Source organism: Oncorhynchus mykiss, chromosome 27 (assembly GCF_057628025.1).
Source record: "Oncorhynchus mykiss isolate SJ-2025 chromosome 27, ASM5762802v1, whole genome shotgun sequence".
Classification (NCBI taxonomy): Eukaryota; Metazoa; Chordata; class Actinopteri; order Salmoniformes; family Salmonidae; genus Oncorhynchus; species Oncorhynchus mykiss.
The window spans coordinates 15761935-15786290 of NC_143048.1; the positions used below are offsets into that span (position 1 = coordinate 15761935).

The 24356-nt window shown below is 38.5% G+C and overlaps 1 protein-coding gene across 1 annotated transcript in view; it reads left to right on the forward strand.

The window, feature by feature from the left end:
• Positions 1-514: 514 nt before the first annotated feature.
• Positions 515-24356, forward strand: part of LOC110507181 (alpha-2-macroglobulin) — a 35153-nt gene continuing 11311 nt past the window's right edge. The window contains exons 1-18 of the mRNA XM_036965765.2: positions 515-716; positions 929-1109; positions 3133-3289; positions 4046-4098; positions 12988-13008; positions 13486-13651; positions 13768-13852; positions 14982-15132; positions 15256-15376; positions 15722-15831; positions 15982-16152; positions 16478-16711; positions 16927-16993; positions 17077-17222; positions 17402-17551; positions 23008-23151; positions 23357-23444; positions 23711-23885. Of these exons, the coding sequence (XP_036821660.2) occupies positions 631-716; positions 929-1109; positions 3133-3289; positions 4046-4098; positions 12988-13008; positions 13486-13651; positions 13768-13852; positions 14982-15132; positions 15256-15376; positions 15722-15831; positions 15982-16152; positions 16478-16711; positions 16927-16993; positions 17077-17222; positions 17402-17551; positions 23008-23151; positions 23357-23444; positions 23711-23885 (2306 nt within the window). The 5' untranslated portion in view covers positions 515-630. The remainder of the gene's footprint in view (positions 717-928; positions 1110-3132; positions 3290-4045; positions 4099-12987; positions 13009-13485; positions 13652-13767; positions 13853-14981; positions 15133-15255; positions 15377-15721; positions 15832-15981; positions 16153-16477; positions 16712-16926; positions 16994-17076; positions 17223-17401; positions 17552-23007; positions 23152-23356; positions 23445-23710; positions 23886-24356) is intronic.

A 24356-nucleotide genomic window follows, 5' to 3' on the forward strand; every position in this document is an offset into this window, starting at 1 on the left:
GGCCTACACCTGTTTTATTCGGTGCATGTGACAAATACAATTTGATTTGATTTGACCATTCTTGATACACACGAGAAACTGTTGAGTGTGGAAAAACTGCGTTGCAGTTCTTGCAGTTCACTCACACCGGTGCACCTGGCACCTACTACCATACAGTACACAATCCATGTCTCAAGACTTAAAAATACTTCTCCTCCCCTTCATCTAAACTGACTGAAATGGATTTAACAAGTGACATCAATAAGGGATCATTCTGTAGCTTTCACCTGGATTTACCTGGTCAGTTTATGTCATGGAAAGAGCATAGGTGTTTTGTACAAACCGTGTATATAAAACACAGGAAAATGAAGTTTTTGACTGCACTGGTTATTTACAACACTTTATGTTGGTATTTTCTTTGTTTTGGCAGTACTTTTATATTGACGGTGCATGTATAGTCCCAAAGCCAGAAAATCTGCCAATCACAATACTGCAAAGCACTATTATTGAAAAAAATGGGTCAATCATTCACAGGGCTTTTACTTCAATAATTTAAACCTGGATACCAGTTCCTCTGCACAATGCAGTAGGGAAGTATTGCAGGTAGGAATACTGGGATATAGTCTGACTTGTTTTTTTTCTCTTTTTGTCATGGTTCCTCCTGGGCTTCAGGTTTGGAGATGGATACTCTTTGCCTGCTTTCACTGGCTTTGTGTCTGTGAAGAAACTCCAAGGCCGTAAGTAAATCTGCACAGTCATTAAGTTAGAATTGAGTAATCAGATTTATTGCGTCTCATCTTGGTGTAACGTTCTCTCAGTCCGAGAGCAGATTAAGAGCTGTTTTTCATCGACCCTTTCTGCAGACATTTCTTCTGTCGATTTCACCTACGTAGCCTCTCATTTTGTACTGATTTTCCTTTGTGTTTGTTGGTGTGTATGTTCTCTGTAGGGTTTACATGGTAGCCATTCCTGCAGTAATCCAGGCAGGCTCAGAGGCCAAGCTTTGTGCCAGCCTTCTGCAGCCCAACGAGACCCTGGTAATGACCATATCTCTGATCGCCAATGAACAGAAAAAAATACTTCTCCAGGAGAGTTCTGATCAAGAGTTTCACCGCTGCTTCCAGTTTCAGGTCAGCCCAACACTGGTCGACATCCAGAACCATTCAATAAGAGTGTACTTTCTCTGCTTTGTGATGCATCTCTTAATTTTGTAATACCAGGTTATGTAATACAAGGTTATTTTATGGGAAATATCAATGTGGTGGCTTAAATTCAGGCTGAAAGTCATACCTGGTTTTGGTCAGATACTAGTATGCACTGTACAATATACAGTTGAAGTCAGAAGTTTACATACACTTAGGTTGTAGTCATTAAAACTCGTTTTTCAACCACTCCACAAATTTCTTGTTAACAATCTATAGTTTTGGAAAGTCGGTTAGGACATCTACTTTGTGCATGACACAAGTAATTTTTCCAAAAGTTGTTTACAAACAGATTATTTCACTTATAATTCACTGTATCACAATTACAGTAGGTCAGAGGTTTACATACACTAAGTTGACTGTGCCATTAAACAGCTTGGAAAATTCCGGAAAATGATGTCATGGCTTTAGAAGTTTCTGATATCAATTTCTGCTAATTGATATCATTTGAGTCAATTGGAGGTATACCTGTGGAAATATTTTCAAGGCCTACCTTCAAACTGAGGTGCCTTTTTGCTTGACGTCATGGGAAAATCAAAAGAAATCAGCCAAGACCTCAGAAAAAAAATTGTAGACCTCCACACGTCTGTTTCATCCTTGGGAGCAATTTCAAAACGCCTGAGGTACCATGTTCATCTATACAAACGATAGTACGCAAGTATAAACACAATGGGTCCACAGTCGTCACACCGCTCAGGAAGGAGACGCATCTCCTAGAGATGATTTGCGAAAAGTGCAAATCAATCCCAGAACAACAACAAAGGACCTTGTGGAGAGGCTGGAGGAAACAGGTACAAAAGTATCTATATCCACAGTAAAATGAGTCCTATATCAACATAACCTGAAAGGACGCTCAGCAAGGAAGAAGCCACTGCTCCAAAACCGCCATAAAAAAGCCAGCAGTTTGCAACTGCACATGGGGACAAAGATCGTACTTTTTGGAGAAATGTCCGCTGGTCTGATGAAACAAAAATAGAACTGTTTGGCCATAATGACCATCGTTATGTTTGGAGGAAAAAGGGGGAGGCTTGCAAGTCGAAGGACACCATCCCAAACGTGAAGCACGGGGGTGGCAGCATCATGTTGTGGGGCTTCTTTGCTGCAGGTGGGACTGGTGTACTTCACAAAATAGATGGCATCATGAGGATGGAAAATTATGTGGATATATTGAAGCAACATCTCAAGACATCAGTCAGGAAGTTAAAGCTTGGTCACAAATGGGTCTTCCAAATAGACAATGACCTCAAGCATACTTCCAAAGTTGTGTCAAAATGGCTTAAGGACAACAAAGTCAAGGTATTGGAGTGGCCATCACAAAGCCCTGACCTCAATCCTACAGAAAATTTGTTGGCAGAACTGAAAAAGCATGTGCGAGCAAGGAGGACTAGTAACCTAGCTAGTTACACTAGCTCTGTTAGGAGGAATAGGCCAAAATTCACCCAACTTATTGTGGGAAGCTTGTGGAAGGCTACCTGAAACGTTTGCCCCAAGTTAAACAATTTAAAGGCAATGCTACCAAATACTAATTGAGTGTATATAAACTTCTGACCCACTGAGAATGTGATGAAATAAATAAAAGCTGAAATAAATAATTCTCTCTACTATCATTCTGACATTTCACATTCTTAATTAAAGTAAAGTGGTGATCCTAACTGACCTAAGACTGGGAATTTTTACTAGGATTAAACGTCAGAAATGATGAAAAACTGACTTCAAATGTATTTGGCTAAGGTGTATGTAAACTTCTGACTTTAACTGTATATATCACATAGCAGAAACTTTTATCCAAAGCAACTCACAATAGCCTATGTGATCCCTGCAGAAATTGAACCCCCAACCTTGCCATTGCAAGCAGCATGGTCTTACCAACTGAGCCACACAGGACCACAGTATGGTATCATATGTTATTGGTACATTAGTTTATCAGTGTTGCTCTCTGTCTCCCTTTCAGGCCCCTCATGTGGAGAGTGACGAAGTGCAACATTTTAAGGTGAAGGTTCAAGGTGAAACGTTTCTATCCACGGAGGAGAAAAAGGTAATGATCAAACCCTACAGCCCGATGACATTCGTCCAAATGGATAAACCAATCTACAACCCCGGACAAACAGGTAGATTTACACAAGACCAGTAGTCTACAAAATTAGTCTGCTTGCTAAGAAACAGGACAATTAGGTGGTATCATGTTTCTATGGTGGTTTGCTCTGTCATCACAAACAGGACCATCAGGTGCAGATAAAAAACAAAAAACATCCGTTGTGGGTTGAATATTTACACTGTAATGGAGTTTGAACTGTCATACCACATGTTATAAGGCGTTCCTTTCCTGGACATTATCATTGGATATCGAAAATGTAAATATTTTCCGCGAACTTATCTGCAATTGATTTTAAATGGGGCCTTATTACCAACGGTTGTACATTTTATCCAGAGTAACTATAAATAGTTTGTCTTCTGAAATTGTCATGTAATGTCATGTTGTGTCTTGTCTCTGTCCTTTCCCTTCACCCTGTCTCCCTCTGCTGGTCGTTGTTAGGTTACCTTTTCTCCCCCAGCTGTTCCTTGTCTCCTCTAACTACCCATTCACCCCGTTTCCCACCTGTTCCCTTTTTCCCTCTGATTAGGTCCCTATATCTCTCTCTGTTTCTGTTCCTGTCCTTGTCGGATTCTTGTTTGTTGTGTTTCATGCCTGAGCCAGACTATCGTCATGTTTGCTGTAACCTTGTCCTGTCCTGTCGGAATCTGCCGGTCTATCTGAGCCTACCTATGTTTGGTTATTAAAGAAGCTCTGTTTAAGTTAGTTCGCTTTTGGGTCCTCATTCACTCACCATAACAGAAATTCTCATTGAGTCTTTGTTTTCTTACAGTGAATTTTAGAGTCATCACCTTGGATACCAATTTTAGCCCTGTCAATCAACTGGTGAGTGTTGAAAATGTGAAACATTGAATATTGAAAACAATTACCTATTTGGTCTTCATTTAGATCAGTATCTCCACTATTTCAAACAAAAAGACAGATACAGAAGTATCACAACATCATAATAATGTGTTACAGACATAGCAATCATGTATTATGTAACACTATGTACTGAAGTGTTGTCCAACCAGCCAGAAAATATTTTGGGTATTCTAACCCTAACCCTTCTCACATTGAAACTTAATTGGGAGAAAGTATGTTTGATATGCTTTTTATAATTGTATCACAAACCAAAAGTGCCTCTTTTAGACCTTGGAAGACACTATGATCCATGATCTGTACGTGACACAGACAACATATTGGTGTCGTTATCCTCCGTATAGTCTTATTTAAAAGGAGTATGTCTAGATTCTGAACAAAAATACTTCACATTATTTAATTCAACAATAAAAATATTAATATGAATATCTCAAAAGTACCCTTTTTGATGTTATTCGTTTAAAAAAATCCGAATATTTTTTACTCGCCGAATACATTTACATGTTTATCTTAATTTACAATCTGTAGAAACTATGAGAATAGAAAGGTTCAGAACTTTTCTGAAGCATCACAGCACAGTTGAAAAATATATGGCAAACATAAATCCAATATGGATGGTGTTAATAGATAGATGACAAGATAACAAGATAACAAATGTAAAATGTACTGGGTCTGCAAAATGTACATAGGCTCAGAACTTTTGTGAAATAGCACAGTTAAAAATATATGGCAAATAGATATCAAACTGGATGGACATCAGAAATATATGGGAGAGGTGGAAGTTAGAGGAAGGCCAGGCCTAAAAACAAACAAAATAAAACTATTGTAAAATAGATTGTGTCTGTAAAATGTATATAGCATGTATAAGCTGGAACTATTATATATATTTATTTCACCTTTATTTAACCAGGTAGGCCAGGGGAGAACAAGTTCTCATTAACAACTGCGACCTGGCCAAGATAAAGCAAAGCAGTGCGACAAAAACAACAACACAGAGTTAAACATGGGTTAAACAAACGTACAGTCAATAAAACAATAGAAAAATCTATATATTGTACAGTGTGTGCAAATGTAGTAAGATTAGGGAGGTAAGGCAATAAATAGGTCATAGTGGCAAAATAATTACAATTTAGCATTAACACTAAAGTGATAGATGTGCAGATGATAATGTGCAAGCAGAGATACTAGGGTGCAAAAGAGCAAAAATAAATAACAATGTGGGGATGATGTAGTTGGGTTGGCTATTTACAGATTGGCTGTGTACAGATGCAGTGATCGGCAAGCTGCTCTGGCAGCTGATGTTAAAGTTAGTGAGGGAGATATAAGTCTCCAGCTTCAGTGATTTTTGCAATTAGTTCCAGTCATTGGCTGCAGAGAACTGGAAGGAAAGGCGGCCAGAGAGGAGTTGGCTTTGGCGATGACCAGTGAAATAAACCTGCTGGAGCGTGTGCTACAGGTGGGTGTTGCTATGGTGACCAGTGAGCTGAGATAAGGCAGGGATTTACCTAGCAAAGACTTATAGATGACCTGGAGCCAGTGGGTTTGGCGACAAATATGAAGCGAGGGCCAGCTAACGAGAGCGTACAGGTCGCAGTGGTGGGTAGTGTATGGGGCTTTGGTGACAAAACGGATGACATTGTGATAGACTTAATCTAATTTGCTGAGTAGAGTGTTGGAGGTTGTTTTGTAAATTACATTGCTGAAGTCAAGGATTGGCAGGATAGTCAGTTTTCCGAGGGTATGTTTAGCAGCATGAGTGAAGAAGGCTTTGTTGTGAAATAGGAAGCTGATTCTAAATGTAATTTTGGAATGGAGATGCTTAATGTGAGTCTGGAAGAAGAGTTTACAGTCTAACCAGACACCTAGCTATTTGTAGTTGTCCACATATTCTAAGTCAGAACCGTCCAGAGTAGTGATGGTAGTCAGGCGGGCAGGTGCGGGCAGCAATCGGTTGAAAAGCATGCATTTAGTTTTACTAGCATTTAAGAGCAGTTGGAGGCCATGGAAGGAGTGTTGTATGGCATTGAAGCTCGTCTGGAGGTAAGTTAACACAGTGTCCAAAGAAGTGCCAGAGTATACAGAATGGTGTCGTCTGCGTAGAGGTGGATTAGAGAATCACCAGCAGCAAGAGCGACATCATTGATATATACAGAGAAAATAGTCGGCCTGAGAATTGAACCCTGCGGCACCCACATAGAGACTGCCAGAGGTCCGGATTTGACACACTGAACTCTATTTAAGAAGTGTTGGTGAATCAGGTGAGGCAGTCATTTGAGAAACCAAGGCTTTTGAGTCTGCTAAAATAATGCAGTGATTGGCAGAGTCGAAAGCCTTGGCCAGGTCGATGAAGATGGCTGCACAGTACTGTCTTTTATCCATGACGGTTATGATATCGTTTAGGACCTTGAGCGTGGCTGAGGTGCACCCATGAACAGCTCGGAAACCATATTGCATACCGGAGAAGGTACGGTGGGATTCTAAATGGTCGGTGATCTGTTAGTTAACTGGGCTTTCGAAGACTTTAGAAAGGCAGGGCAGGATGGGTATAGGTCTATAACAGTTTGGGAGGGGGATGACTGCGGCAGTGTTCCAATCTTTAGAGATCTCAGACGATACGAAAGAGAGGTTGAAAAAATTGCGGTGGATAATTTTAGAAAGAGAGGGTCCAGATTGTCTAGCCCAGCTGATTTGTAGGGGTGCAGCTCTTTTAGAACATCAGCTATCTGGATTTGGGTGAAGGAGAAGCCATGAGGGCTTGGGGGAGTTGCTGCAGGGGGTGCAGAGACTTAGCCAGGTGGAAAGCATGGCCAGCCGTAGAAAAATGCTTATTGAAATTCTCGATTATCATGGATTTATCGGTGGTGACAGTGGGCAGCTGGAAGGATGTGCTCTTATTCTCCATGGACTTTAGTGTCCCAAAACCTTTGGGAATTTGTGCTACAGGATGCAAATTTCTGTTTGAAAAAGCTAGCCATTGCTTTCCTAACTGACTGTGTATATATTAGTTCCTGACTTCCCTGAAAAGTTGCATGTCGCGGACTATTCAATGCTAATGCAGTACGCTACAGGATGTTTTTGTGCTGGTCAAGGGCAATCAAGTCTGGAGTGAACCAAGGGCTATATCTGTTTTTAGTTCTACATTTTTTGAATGGGAGATGCTTATTTAAGATGGTGAGGAAAGTACATTTAAAGAATAACCAGGCATCCTCTACTGACGGGATGAGGTCAATATCATTCCAGGATACCTGGGCCAGGTCGATTAGAAAGATCTGTTTGCTGAAGTGTTTTAGGGAGTGTTTGACAGTGATGAGGGGTGATCATTTGACCGCAGGCAATGAGGCAGTGATCACGGAGATCCTTGTTGAAGACAGCAGAGGTGTATTTAGGGCTCAGGTTGGTCAGGATGATATCTATGATGGCGCCCATTTTTATGGATTTGAGGTTATACCTGGTAGGTTCCTTGATAATTTGTGTGAGATTGAGGGCATCTAGCTTAAATTGTAGGACGGCAGGAGTGTTAAGCATATCCCAGTTAAGATCACCTAACAGTACGAACTCTGAAGATAAATGGGGGGCAATCAATTTGCATATGAAGTCCAGGGTACAACTGGGGGCTGAGGGGGGGCTATAGCAAGCGGCAACAGTGAGAGACTTATTTCTGGAAAGGTGAATTTTTCAAGGTAGAAGCTCAAACTATTTGGGCACAGACCTGGATAGCATGACAGAACTCTGCAGACTATCTCTGCAGTAGATTGTGACCCCGCCCCTTTTGGCAGTTCTATCTTGGCGGAAAATGTTGTAGTTGGGGATGAAAATGTCAGAATTTTTGGTGGCCTTCCTAAGCCAGGATTCAGACACGGCTAGGACATCAGGGTTGGTGGAGTGTGCTAAAACAGTAAATAAAACAAACTTAGAGAGGAGGCTTCTGATGTTAACATGCATGAAACCAAGGCTTTAACGGTTACAGAAGTCAACAAACGATAGCGTCTGGGGAATAGGTGTGGTACTGGAGTCTACAGGGCCTGGGTTAACCTCTACATCACTAGAGGAACAGATGCTTCACGGTTCGGATGGTGTTCTTGGGGTTGTACTCATCCTTCTTCATCCTCCAAACACGGTGAGTGGAGTTTAGACCAAAAAGCTCTATTTTTGTCTCATCAGACCACATGACCTTCTCCCATTCCTCCTGTCGTGTCTTTGGCTGTGCCGAATTAAGTGATATGACATGCTATTCTATAAAATCATTTCTCCGTAATTAATATTACCTGATTGAGCTAATCATGTAAATGTAAATAACTAGAGAGTCGGGGCACCACGAAAGAACATTTATAGAGCTGTTATCTTCCGAATAAACTCTTAAAGACCTAGTAATATTTTACATCAATAGCTGTCAATATTAATCGTCACCTTAATTCAGTCTCATCTGAAAGTTGTAAATTCTTGGTTATCTTCACGAACCCTGGCTAACAAGTTGAATCAGCAATACCAAATTGGGTTTAATTATTGATTTACTAAATACCTAACTAATCACATAGAATTACACATACACATAATTAATCATAACTTGATTACAAATTACGTCATAAAGGAAAACGTCCCTAGCGGGCGGAACAGATATGACAGCTTGTTACACAAAAGAAAAGGGGCTGGGTTTGAGTGAAAGAGCGGGAAGACTGAGGAACAAAGGGCGAAGCTGTGCTATCGTAAATACAGTATCTTATGCATTCTAAATTACAGCCCATTTGGAAAAGGAAAATGCAATAAATATTTACTCTGAGCTGCGCTTCGGTAGGTTGGTTATAGATGGATGGCCGTGTTGCCATACCGAGTCCTTTGTCCTTTGAAGAATGTCTCTGGTGGTCAATTGGATACGTTGTAGTAAGGTCGTTGTGTGGTAGACGAGATACTCGGTCTGTTTTTATTTATTTAACCTTTATTTAACCAGGAAGGGTTCATTGAGATTAAAATCTATTTTTCAAGAGCGCCCTGGCCAAGATAGGCAGCACCAAGTCATTACAAAAAAATTACAGACAGACAACATGAAAAACTACAAGTAATCGAGTAAAAACCATTGAATTCACAAGAGTATAAAACAGCAAATTAAAAACATTGACAGGTCAGGGAATCAGCCTCAAAATCCTTCATCAGTGATTTAAAAACACCAATCGGGACAAGTTCTTCCAGTTTAAAAGTATTTTGTAAGTTGCGATGGCGCAGAGTACATAAAAGCCCTTTTACCAAATTCAGTTCGGACATTTGGAACAGTTAGCAGGATAAAGTCCAGCGAACTAAGAGAGTTCCTTCCTAACCTGCGTTTGCAGCTGCTGTTGCTAACTCAACGGCTAGGAGGTATCACTTCTGTAGTGAATAAGAGTTCAAAGTTCATATCATTCGCAACCAAAGCTCACGCTGATGTTGGCTTCGTTCTGTAGTTATTATCTGAACCATTCTGACATCGGACCGTCGTCCTCACATCCTCGGAACAGGAGGTTACATTGTCATCAAGGCTTTATATAGGAAGGGAGAGGAGGGCGTGTTTTAAAAGTTTTATAGCCCATGTCCCTTCACAGGGGCAGGCCACTGATTGAGCATAGCCCTAACTTTATGAAAACCCAAATCTCACATTTTAGAAGCTAAAATCACATTTCATCCCATCACGAATCATTTCATATTCAAACATTTAAATTGAACAACAATTTCACGTGTTTTTGTTTTAGATTCCGTCTCTCACTGTTGAAGTGTACCTATGATAAAAATTACAGACCTCTACATGCTTTGTAAGTGGGAAACCTGCAAAATCGGCAGTGTATCAAATACTTGTTCTCCCCACTATATATATACATATATATATATATACAGTGTAAGTCGGTTTTTTACATACTGACCGAAGACAGGGATTTTTTCTCTGATTAAATTAAATGTCAGGAATTGTGAAAAACTGAGTTTCAATGTATTTGGCTAAGGTGTTTGTAAACTTCCGACTTCAACAATGTACATTTACATGTCCTAGATGTCCTGGAATTTGACTAAAATGGTGCTGCCACAATACGAATATACAGACAGACAATAAACAGGATATACAGACAACTTATGTAGAAGCAGAGTTTTACACAAATCCACATGCGGTATGTACACTATTTACCAGTGGATGCTGCTGTGTGGAGAACGGCTCATAATAATGACTGGAACGGAGCAAATGGAACGGCATCAAACACATAGAAACTATTCCACTAATCCCCTCCAGGGATCACCATGAGCCCGTCCCCCCCAATTAAGGTGCAACCAACCTCCTGTGCTATGTACACTGTAGTATAACTACAAGGTTCACTATAAAAACATAGCTACAGAAATGATGTATGTAGGGATGTATAAATATATGAAGCATTTTCAGGATTTTTTTTTTTTTTACCGTTATTTTACCAGCTAAGTTGACTGAGAACACATTCTCATTTACAGCAACGACCTGGGGAATAGTTACAGGGGCGAGGAGGGGGATGAATGAGCCAATTGTAAGCTGGGGATGATTAGGTGACCGTGATGGTATGAGGGACAGCTTGGGAATTTAGCCAGGACACCGGTGTTAACACCCCTACTCTTATGATAAGTGCCATGGGATCTTTAATGACCTCAGAGAGTCAGGACACCGTTTAACGTCCCATCCGAAGGACGGCACCCTACACATGATGATGTGCAGTCGGGGAAATATGTACAGTGAGGCTTCGAAAAGAACCCCATACCTACTGTAAAAGATGGTGTTGGATGTTATTTGGACATTTTTGCTTTCACTGGTCCTGGGGCCCTTGTTAAGGTCAACGGCATCATGAAACATTTTCAGTAATGTTTACTCATCCTCATCAAGTGTGTCAATAATTTCACACCCAACTACAGTATATATGAAAAAAAGCATATTAGGATGTGCAAATAGTGCAAAGAGAAGTTCGCAGTTCTTGGATAATAGTGCACGGTGCATAGTCCGTGGATGAGAAGATCATCGTGGACCAGGTGATTTGGGCCATGGCCCGTGGGAAGAAGCTGTTCACGTGGTGGGAGGTTTTGTTTGTGATTCACCTGAACCGTTTGCAGAGGGGAGACTTTGGAAGATGGAGTGGAAGGGGTCAGGGTTGATTTTATCTGCATGCTTCCATGCTCTGGAATCGTGCAGGACCTCAATGGAGGGCAGGTAGCACCCGGTGACCCTCTCAGCAGACTGGACAATCCATTGCAGTTCGCCCTTGGACCAGGCAGACGCATTCCCAAACCAGAAAGTGATCCGGGGGGTGGGTATGAGCTCGATAATGGTTGCATAGATCTGAACCAGAATTGTGCATGAGAGTTCTTCAGCTGAAGTAAGAAGTATATCCGCTGGTGTGGTTTATTGGTGATCGCTGTGAGGTTGTCCTGCCGCTTGAGGTTGTGGGAGATGATGGTTCCCAGGAATTTGAATGTCTCAGCCATGCCTACAGCTGATCCAATGATTTCAAGGGGTAAAGATAGTGAGGGATGCTTCCTGAATTCAATCACCATCTCCACAATAGTTTAAAACAATATACTCCTGTACATCAAATTTCCAGAGTGGGTGCTCTACTATTTTTGAAGTTATGATACACTTTATGAGCACCAGTACCACTGTGAATGGGAAATGTAATCAAAGAGAACTCTGTTTGCTGGTGATTTGCTGTATGTGATTGGTTATTGACCTACAGTATAATGTACATGTCGATGTATAGCAGAGCACCACTGTAATTATGACGCATTTGAAGGGTATATTGTTTCAAACTGTGTCTAAAAAAGCTCAATCAAAAAGGACACTTTTGTGATATTCATATCAATATTTTAACTTAGTATAAATTAATGTGAACATTTTTATTCCTGAATCTACACATGCTCCATATTTTGGAGCACACTATAAGGAGTGTAATGATACCAAGATGATGTCTTTATCATGTGTGGTTCATGGATCCTGAAACAGGTCTAAAATGGTCACTTTCATCCTTTTTTTAATGGTTTGTGATTCAAATGTAAAAAGCGTATCAAACATCGTTCATCCCAATTAATTTTCAATGTGAGAATGGCCAGAACAGTCTGAGATACCAAAAATATTTTCAGGCCTTCCTGGTGTACAATCGCCCCCGGTGACTAGTGTTCTCTCCAGACTACCTCACACTACTGAAACTGGAGATAGGCTCCTGCCCTATTGGCCATACTGGTTTGGACAAACGATTATTATGTACAGTATACTGTAAATGCTTATTTAAATTCAGCAATCAACTAGCCACCCCATGTCATACATGTCTCGTCAGTACTCCATGAACAATACGACTTTGGAAATGAGAATCTGTTGGGTAAAATCCAAATATCTGAAGGTATGCTTTTTAGCCTGTGTTGTCTGTTTAATCAGACTACACACAGTTGAGACACATAGCACTCAGGGCAAAAGTACATGACTACAGATGTTCTCTAAATAAACATGCGTGGGCTGATTTGAAGGTCCTCAAACATTCACCACAGGACATGGGGTTTTCAATTTCAGAAAAGGTCAGATTGGAATGTATTGGATTTTCTTTCATGAGGTTGAGTTGATCTACTAAATTGATGTTAGAGTCCCAGTCAGATGCAAATGCTACGTGTGATGTCTACTTGAAGAGACAACGCCAATCGCCTGGCTACTTCCCACGGTTGTAGACATCTGCTATGCTCCTCTGTAGAATTGTATTTTTTTAATTTAATTGAAGAGACAAAGCCAAGCATCTGCCTAGTTCCTATTTTTGCTGACAGCTTTGCTCCTCTTTTAATTTTTGGGGGAATTTGAGAGTTCATAAAACATTAACCAGTATTTTGTCTTGCCTTTCACAGTACAACATTGTGGAACTGCAGGTAAGACCCATATTAGTCTATCAATGTATGATGACTCACTGTAAATACTAGTACATTATAAGACAATGACTCCACCAGCTAGGTACTGTAGGTCATCATTCATTTCTACATGGCAGTTACCAGAAGACTCCCTATCAGCTTTATGTGATCACATCTGGGCCACCTTCAGCAAGCAAACTTCAGAACGTTGCAGATAGATTCTACATGTCAGAAAGGGATGTTTGGCCTACATAACCTACACTCCTAAAAATAAAAATAGCTTTGTAGAACCTAAAATGTTTTTTTCAGCTGTCCCCATAGGAAAAGCTTTTGAAGAACCCTTTTTATTTGGTTCTTCTTTAGAGGGTTCTAAGTGTAACCAAAAACGTTTATCCTATGGGGACAGACAAAGAACCAGTTTGGAACCCTTTCTTCTAAGAGGGGTTCCAATAGGTGTAGCGCCCTGCTCAATGTGCCTCTTGTTCTATGAACCAACAGGATGTTCATCAGAACAGAATTGGACAGTGGGTCAAAACTACATCCAATGGCAACATTCTGCAGCTTTCTTACCCCCTGAACTCTGAAGCACCCGTAGGAACCTATGCTATTGTAGTGTGGATTGGTGAAAAGAAAATATACCATCGCTTCAAGGTAGAAAAGTATGGTAGGTTAAGCTTTGTTCGTTTACTTTTCATGCTAGGTATTGTCATGGCTCTGGCAGTTGAATCAATGCATCACAACCCTGGAACATTCATGAGTTAACTGTTAATTTATTTCTAGTTTTGCCGAAATTTGAGATCAAAATGAACCTCAACGATGAGATCAGCATTGTTCAAGAGGAGTATAAAGTAGAAGTGTGTGCAACGTGAGTCAACACTATCTCTGTTCTATAATGCACTGTAGTTACAAATGACTCAAATACACAGACAAGTGCATTTTCAAATACAAATATTTAAATACCCCATGCATTTAAACCCAGGTCTGTTTAGTCATAGAGGTATTTAAAATACTTTATTTGGAAGCAAGTCATTTAAAATAGTTTCAAATAGTAGGATATTTATAGGCAATTATATGAAAATACTTTCAAATACTTCAAAAAGAAGTAGTTGATTTGGCCACATTATTTGAAAATACTGATGCACAGAAATAAGTATCTGAACCCAGGTCTAGGTAATGACAGCTAATGACTAATTAGTGTGCTTACTCAAAGCTCAAAGCTTGCACAGAGCGCCATACACTAGAATAATACATTTTGGATTTCAGATGTGCAGCCTGACCCATTTTAGAGTTCTTCAATACAGCTTAATGCTACCATTTACCAGTCACTACTAATACCACTAACACTGCAGTCACTTCTACTACTACTACTACTACTACTACTACTACTACTATTACTATTACTGCCACAGTCAGAACTTTGACAACTACTATTACTACCGCAGTCACTACTATTACTACTGCAGTCACTACCACTACTATAACTTATCTCACAACCATAAATACTCAAGACAAGCTAGCAAGCACACACATTTTCTTTAAGAAATGTATTTTTCAAGTTGAAGACCTACAATGCTACTGCTCAATGTCATAAACTGTTCTTATGAGTCCCTGAGACTTCAAAGGTTTGGGACAGTGGCATGTACAGTACATGAACAGCTGTGCCAGTATTCATAAAGCATCTCAGAGTAGGATTGCTGACCTAGGATCAGGCTCCCCCTGTACATGAGATCTTGTTCATTAGATGTAAAAGTTCAAACTGATCCTAGATCAGGACACATACTCTGATAGGCTTTATGAATACTGGTCCAGATCGATTGATAATGTTGAAAACACTTGACTTAAAAAGCATTATAATGTATTGTTATAAGCCAACATGTATGAGATTTATAATGTCTCATATGAGACTTATAATATGGTATGTCTCTCTATGTGGGAAATGTATGATAGCTGATGTGTCTGATGTATGTTTGTGTTTTATTATGAAATAAAATCAGATACACGTATGGGCAACCTGTACCTGGTAAAGCAGAGGTAGAGTTGTGCCGACCCTTAGTTCCCAATATATTGATACCAATAAGAATTGATGAGAAAAATCCAGAAGGAGTTCCTGATTATACACCCCCCTGCCATAAAGAGTCAATAGAGGTCTGTATGCTTTCCTGAAGAAACTATATACTTGTTTTTACCATCATATTACATTTGAAAATGATCTGGTTACAATTATTTCAATCATTTCTTAATGTGTGTGGTTTTGCTTGCTTTTCCCAGATGGACCAAACTGGCTGTGCTTCTCATGTCTTCAACATGTCAATTTTCACAAAGGATGCTGGCCAGAAAATGCTCATAGACAGGCTGAGTTTTAATGCAAAAGTAGAGGAGGAGGGGACAGGCAAGTCATTTATCTTAACAATTTGGAGACGGTAGAAGTGATGACAACATTTGCCTGAAGTCAAATGAAAACTGTTTTCTTTTCTTGAGAGTGAATTACATAATGTCAAGATTGCATGTTTAATTAGATTATGAAGATTGGCAAGACCTGTGTATTTGACCTTTGGTGCTACATCCTCATATTATGCTGGTTTTATTCATGTCTTCGTTTGTAATCATGTTTTTACTATGTTGAATAAGCTGCACTGGAATTCAGCTCCTGCATTGTGAACTGCCATTGTGCATCATGGTGGCGTGTGTCGTTGTGAAATAAACCATCCTATTTTCATTTGTTTTCCTTTGACAGGTATTACACAGTCAAAGGAAAAACACATTGAGCTCTCAGATGTGATTGGAAAACTCACATTTGTCGACACACCCAAAATCTATGAGCGTGGATCAACTATTGAGGGCAAAGTGCGTCCAAATACAGTGATATTGTTTCTTAGACTTAGTTGAATTGTAGATGCCATTTGTCTTTGACATTCCTGTTTACTTAACTACCAATGGTCGGTAACAGTGACACACATCACCACTTACAACTTCCCCCCCCCCCTTTTCCCTCAGATTAACGTTGTTCACTTCAACAACACACCTATCGCAGACATGCTAGTCTACCTTTTGCAGAAGAAAGACAGGTCCTCACATCTTCTACAGAACCTAACCACGGACAGTCATGGTACTGCCAGTTTCTCCCTCAACACAACCAGACTGCCCAAAAAGAACATTAACCTCATAGTAAGTATGATTTCTTCTAGGTTTTGGAAGACTGATGATTCCAGCGCACACCATTGAACCTATGGCCTATCATGCTCTTGTTGAGATCTGAGAAGATACCATGTGTATAACAAACACTATGGTGAAACTTCCACCTAGTTTATCAGAGGACAAGGTGGAGATGTTGACATACTCTATTGCTTACACCTGTCAAAAAAAATCAAAAAAACAAATCCTCTCAGATATATTGTATATATTGTATATTGTAGTATATTGTACAGGGTCTAAGGGTAGATTTGGGATTGGGCCTTTAGTTATACTCTCTCTCTCCTTTGTTGCTTTCCAGGTAAGCAACACACCACAAGTGGAGAATATTAGATACAGGGTCCCCTATTTCAAAAGAGGGCACCACAAGCTCTCCCTGATCCAGCCCACTGCCCCTCACAGTAAAACGTTCAGCTCTCTGGCTATTCAGAAGATGGAGCACCCACTGGCATGTTGGGAGGGAGTGTCAATCACCATCCAGTACGCCATCGTAGGGGAGACTGTCCCAAAGGGCTCCGTGGATGTCATCTACCTGGTGAGTAGAACAAGGAACAAGTTGTGACAACCTGCAAACCCGGGGTGAGTCCAAAATGGTGCGCTACTTTTGACCAGGGTCATTTCAGACATAGTCCCAGCCTCTCATCTTCAAAGGAAGGATGTCTCTATACAACACCAGTACTTCTCATCATATCCTTCTTGCTGACTTGAAGGGATAACCGGGATAACTGTTTTTCCCTTTCCCTCCTCCAGGCCTTATCCAGAGGGGTGATAGTTCAGCATGGACATATGAAGGTTACCGTGCAGCAGGGGAGTCCTGGTGAGGGAGTTTCATTAAGTAATTATGAACGTACTTGAAGGTGCTTGATGACAATGACAGTTTGACATGCTCTTGTGTTACAGCAACTGAGGGTGAAGTCACCTTGAAGTTGGCAGTGGTTCCAGAGATGGCGCCAGTGGTACAGGTCCTTGTGTACAGTATGCTACCCAGTGAGACTGTCATCGCCCACAGCATGAACTTCCCCACTGAGAAATGCTTCAGGCACAAGGTGTGTGTATATGTGGGCATGCTTCTTTGTGTGTTATACCCTCTGGCTTCTGCACATCACAAACATACTATGTTCATTTTATGGAATGTATAAAAAGTGTCAAGTATTTCCCATTCACATAGATATCATTCCGTGTATAAAGGTGTATAATGTACACTTATGTATGTCATGTGCACTAGGTGTCGGTGGAGTTCTCACCCTCACAAGCAGTTCCAGGGGAGGAGAACACCCTGCAGCTCTCGGCCCAGCCCGGCTCCCTCTGTGGCCTCAGTGCTGTGGACCAGAGTGTTCACATCATGGAGCCAGGGAAGAGGCTGAATGCTGACAAGGTAACAGAGCTCGGTGTAGTGAATATCAACGGTCATACAGTACCACCATATAAACAGCTTTTGTGGTGCTGGCAATACAAGCAGCTTCAGGGGACTAAGAAGTGACAACAGCAGACTTGGAGTGGGTCTGTTCAATGTTGGCCATTTGGTGTGCTTTCATTAAAGGAACTGGAAAGCACCTCCCTATTGGTACTTAATGAGTTAATAGTCTGGGTTGTGTTTATTATTGCAATTTTAACACTCATGCTAACATATTTTACATACATGGATAACCAACTGGGGTCATTTTGACCTCAAGAAGAAACTGTTGGAAAAAATCAACAATCATAGCAACATATCAACTTAATTCAATACATCATTAGACATGTAAATCTTGTTATCTGAAATAAAAAATTAACCAAAACAGACTATTTTTTGCAAAATTACAGTCAATTAGCATATTCTGTAAACCGAAAATATACATTTGTTCCTTAAATCATGTGCTGTTTTTTTCCAACGTACAATCCACATAAGTGCTAAAAACAACATTTACCATAATTTGATTATAGCATCATTTCGTTTTTAGAATTTTTAAGTAAATACTAATTCTGTCATATTATGTGGTAAAAACTATTGCCATTTGTAACCAGTTTAAAACATAGCCGAGAACAAAAGGAGCTTAATTTATGCAGGTGATCTTTCCATCTTGTCAAAATCACTGATACAGGTCCCCCTCCACCCTCTGAGGATATGTATAACTTAATATTACATCTCCAGAGAAACTTGGATTCAAATAACTACTTTTTTACATTTGCCCTAGAATAACTACTTTTTTAGATTTGCCCTAGAATAACTACTTTTTTTAGATTGGCCCTAGAATAACTACTTTTTTAGATTTGCCCTAGAATAACTACTTTTTTAGATTTGCCCTAGAATAACTACTTTTTTAGATTTGCCCTAGAATAACTACTTTTTTAGATTTGCCCTAGAATAACTACTTTTTTAGATTTGCCCTAGAATAACTACTTTTTTAGATTTGCTCTAGCATAACTACTTTTTTAGATTTGCCCTAGAATAACTACTTTTTTAGATTTGCCCTAGAATAACTACTTTTTTAGATTGGCCCTAGAATAACTACTTTTTTAGATTTGCCCTAGAATAACTACTTTTTTAGATTTGCCCTAGAATAACTACTTTTTTAGATTGGCCCTAGAATAACTACTTTTTTAGATTTGCCCTAGAATAACTACTTTTTTAGATTTGCCCTAGAATAACTACTTTTTTAGATTGGCCCTAGAATAACTACTTTTTTAGATTTGCCCTAGAATAACTACTTTTTTAGATTGGCCCTAGAATAACTACTTTTTTAGATTTGCCCTAGAATAACTACTTTTTTAGATTGGCCCTAGAATAACTACTTTTTTAGATTTGCCCCAGAATAACTCCTTTTTTAGATTTGCCCTAGAATAACTCCTTTTTTAGATTTGCCCTAGAATAACTACTTTTTTAGATTTGCCCTAGAATAACTAATTTTTTTTAGATTGGCCCTAGAATAACTACTTTTTTAGATTGGCCCTAGAATAACTACTTTTTTAGATTTGCCATAGAATAACAACTTTTTTAGATTTGCCCTAGCATAACTACTTTTTTAGATTTGCCCTAGAATAACTACTTTTTTAGATTTGCCCTAGAATAACTACTTTTTTTAGATTTGCCCTAGAATAACAACTTTTTTAGATTGGCCCTAGAATAACTACTTTTTTAGATTGGCTCTAGAATAACTACTTTTTTAGATTGGCCCTAGAATAACTACTTTTTTAGATTTGCCCTAGAATAACTACTTTTTAAGATTTGCCCTAGAATAACTACTTTTTTAGATTGGCCCTAGAATAACTACTTTTTTAGATTTGCCCTAGAATAACTACTTTTTTAGATTTGCCCTAGAATAACTACTTTTTTAGATTGGCCCTAGAATAACTACTTTTTTAGACTTGCCCTAGAATAACTACTTTTTTAGATTTGCCCTAGAATAACTATTTTTTTTAGATTTGCCCTAGAATAACAACTTTTTTAGATTTGCCCTAGAATAACTACTTTTTTAGATTTGCCCTAGAATAACTACTTTTTTAGATTGGCCCTAGAATAACTACTTTTTTAGATTTGCCCTAGAATAACTACTTTTTTAGATTGGCCCTAGAATAACTACTTTTTTAGATTGGCCCTAGAATAACTACTTTTTTAGATTTGCCCTAGAATAACTACTTTTTTAGATTTGCCCTAGAATAACTACTTTTTTAGATTTGCCCTAGAATAACTACTTTTTTAGATTTGCCCTAGAATAACTACTTTTTTAGATTTGCCCTAGAATAATTACTTTAGATTGGCCCTAGAATAACTACTTTTTTAGATTGGCCCTAGAATAACTCATTTTTTAGATTTCCCCTAGAATAACTACTTTTTTAGATTTGCCCTAGAATAACTCCTTTTTTAGATTTGCCCTAGAATAACTCCTTTTTTAGATTTGCCCTAGAATAACTCCTTTTTTAGATTTGCCCTAGAATAACTACTTTTTTAGATTGGCCCTAGAATAACTACTTTTTTTAGATTGGCCCTAAAATAACTACTTTTTTAGATTGGCCCTAGAATAACTACTTTTTTAGATTGGCCCTAGAATAACTACTTTTTTAGATTTGCCCTAGAATAACTACTTTTTTAGATCAAATAACTACTTTTTTAGATTTGCCCTAGAATAACTACTTTCTTAGATTTGCCCTAGAATAACTACTTTTTTAGATTGGCCCTAGAATAACTACTTTTTTAGATTTGCCCTAGAATAACTACTTTTTTAGATTGGCCCTAGAATAACTACTTTTTTAGATTGGCCCTAGAATAACTCATTTTTTAGATTTCCCCTAGAATAACTACTTTTTTAGATTTGCCCTAGAATAACTCCTTTTTTAGATTTGCCCTAGAATAACTACTTTTTTAGATTTGCCCTAGAATAACTACTTTTTTTTAGATTGGCCCTAGAATAACTACTTTTTTAGATTGGCCCTAGAATAACTACTTTTTTAGATTTGCCATAGAATAACAACTTTTTTAGATTTGCCCTAGCATAACTACTTTTTTAGATTTGCCCTAGAATAACTACTTTTTTAGATTTGCCCTAGAATAACTACTTTTTTTAGATTTGCCCTAGAATAACTATTTTTTTAGATTGGCCCTAGAATAACTACTTTTTTAGATTGGCTCTAGAATAACTACTTTTTTAGATTGGCCCTAGAATAACTACTTTTTTAGATTTGCCCTAGAATAACTACTTTTTAAGATTTGCCCTAGAATAACTCCTTTTTTAGATTTGCCCTAGAATAACTCCTTTTTTAGATTTGCCCTAGAATAACTCCTTTTTTAGATTTGCCCTAGAATAACTACTTTTTTAGATTTGCCCTAGAATAACAACTTTTTAGATTTGCCCTAGAATAACAACTTTTTTAGATTGGCCCTAGAATAACTACTTTTTAAGATTGGCCCTAGAATAACTACTTTTTTAGATTTGCCCTAGAATAACTACTTTTTTAGATTTGCCCTAGAATAACTACTTTTTTAGATTTGCCCTAGAATAACTACTTTTTTAGATTGGCCCTAGAATAACTACTTGTTTAGATTGGCCCTAGAATAACTACTTTTTTAGACTTGCCCTAGAATAACTACTTTTTTAGATTTGCCCTAGAATAACTATTTTTTTTAGATTGGCCCTAGAATAACAACTTTTTTAGATTTGCCCTAGAATAACAACTTTTTTAGATTTGCCCTAGAATAACTACTTTTTTAGATTGGCCCTAGAATAACTACTTTTTTAGATTGGCCCTAGAATAACTACTTTTTTAGATTTGCCCTAGAATAACTACTTTTTTAGATTTGCCCTAGAATAACTACTTTTTTAGATTTGCCCTAGAATAACTACTTTTTTAGATTTGCCCTAGAATAACTACTTTTTTAGATTTGCCCTAGAATAACTACTTTTTTAGATTTGCCCTAGAATAATTACTTTTTTAGATTGGCCCTAGAATAACTACTTTTTTAGATTGGCCCTAGAATAACTACTTTTTTAGATTGGCCCTAGAATAACTCATTTTTTAGATTTCCCCTAGAATAACTACTTTTTTAGATTTGCCCTAGAATAACTCCTTTTTTAGATTTGCCCTAGAATAACTACTTTTTTAGATTTGCCCTAGAATAACTACTTTTTTAGATTGGCCCTAGAATAACTACTTTTTTTTAGATTGGCCCTAAAATAACTCCTTTTTTAGATTGGCCCTAGAATAACTACTTTTTTAGATCAAATAACTACTTTTTTAGATTTGCCCTAGAATAACTACTTTTTTAGATTTGCCCTAGAATAACTACTTTTTTAGATTTGCCCTAGAATAACTACTTTTTTAGATTTGCCCTAGAATAACTACTTTTTTAGATTGGCCCTAGAATAACTACTTGTTTAGATTGGCCCTAGAATAACTACTTTTTTAGACTTGCCCTAGAATAACTACTTTTTTAGATTTGCCCTAGAATAACTATTTTTTTTAGATTGGCCCTAGAATAACAACTTTTTTAGATTTGCCCTAGAATAACTACTTTTTTAGATTTGCCCTAGAATAACTACTTTTTTAGATTGGCCCTAGAATAACTACTTTTTTAGATTTGCCCTAGAATAACTACTTTTTTAGATTGGCCCTAGAATAACTACTTTTTTAGATTGGCCCTAGAATAACTACTTTTTTACATTTGCCCTAGAATAACTATTTTTTTTAGATTTGCCCTAGCATAACTACTTTTCAGTGGCTACACACTGGTACAGCTTTCTGTGTAAATTCAGAGTGTATCTAAGTTCGCTATTGCAGTTCTATCAAGTATTTATACCATTGGCAAGCTTTTTATACTATTGGCAGTATAAAAAGTTTGGTTTTGTACACATACATAAAATACGTGGTATAGAAAACTGCAATCTTAGGTGGGTACATGGGGAGCTATATCTCTGTAGATAATCTGTCTATCTGGTCAACATCACTGATTCAGGTCAGTATGGGTAATTTGTTATTATGTCTACAAAGAAACATAAATTATTATAAGGGTCCTATCTACCTCATTACTATAGATGGAATTAGGTGTTTTGGGCTGGGGTCGAAAAGACCCCAAAATCTATATTGATACAGAAACACCAAGAACAAGTTGATTGTCAAAGTCATGAAAATTTGAAGATTTCAATAAACCACCTTTGGGCTAAGATGAAAAATATGCCTCTGGGGTCAACATGACCCCAGTCGGTAGTATGAGGGTTAATAACGTTTAGCAATGGAAAATGAAATTGAACGTTTCTTTTTAGACAAGTCCAAGTGGTCCTTCACAGTAACAGTCTGTTTTCTTCTGTTTGGTGTCCAGTGAACAAGTTCATTTTACATCTCACTGTTATCCCATTCCAGATATTTGATTTGTTACCAGTCAAGGAGACAACACACATTCCCTACCAGCTTGAAGATCAAGTAGGATGTTTACGTGTAAAACCAAGGAGGTACATAAGGCCAGGACAAACTGAAGAGGAAAATGAACCTCATGAAGTTTTTAAGGTAACTTCTGGCTTGTTTTCGCTTTTCTTTTTTCCTCTCTCGTAAGAATCAGTTACCATACTTTTACCATGCATACAACTTCTTAAATGATTAATTGCTAAAATACCCTGTTTGAGGCTGAAAAACACCTACAGAATAGAAACATAAAATTGAGAGATATTCATTAATATTGAGCTCTCTTGTTTTGTGATTCTGACATTTCTAGAAACTGGGACTGAAGCTGGCAACTAATCTGGTTATAAGAGTACCTTCCTGTCTCAGGTACAATAGGAAACAGGACAATGGGGCCTATGGTGAGATGTCCTTCTTCACACCTTTTACTCTTGTCATTGCCAGAAGAATTCAGTGAATCTTGGGAGTCGTGTGATAGGGTTAGTTAGGTTGCCTACAAATGTCTGTTCTGAATGAAATATTACCACTACATGTATGGCTTTTGTTATTCTAATATAGCCTGGTTAAACCAGTCTGAATGCTGCATGCATCACCGTTGAAAGCAGCATTCAGTCTGGTTTGACCAGGCTGATTCTAACACGAGAATAATGACTATTATTTGTTTTAGTTGTAGCCTACAGACGCCACCCTGGAGACAAGGCCACACTTAGACTGGGTGCAGCGGGTGGGATACTTGATCGATCTTTAATGCGTGTAGTAGACGGTGACAGATTTGTTGATACCATACAGACGGCCCGTACGTTCTTCCCTGAGACGTGGATATGGGATCTTGTGGAAGTTGGGTAAGAGCACTGCACAGTGAGGCTGTTGCCTTATAAACGTCAATAAAATAATGCGCGCACATCGATGAGGCAGAAGGTGATGTTTCTGAACGGTCAGATAGTTAGCAACAATAACAAGAGGCTGCCATGTGGGGAATAGTAGGTGTCTCGTTTCAGCTCGTTGTATCTTCTTATTGATACCATGTCTTGTTTTGAGGTGTTTTGACTCATGTCATGTCTATGCTAATATGGCAAAACATTTGCTAGCTTGCTACCAACAACTGTAACGATGTATTTGAGAGTGCAAATGTATTTATGTTTTCAATAGACATTTGAAGGCAAAATATAGTTTAGATGTTGTCAACAGTCTAAGCCAACCCCGTCTGTTTTGCTCCATATTTCCGCACGTGTCGGTTTTGTTGCTAAACAACCGACCGGTCTGTATCAAAACATACAGTAGTGGTGTAGATTAGGAACCTCATTGAACTGCAT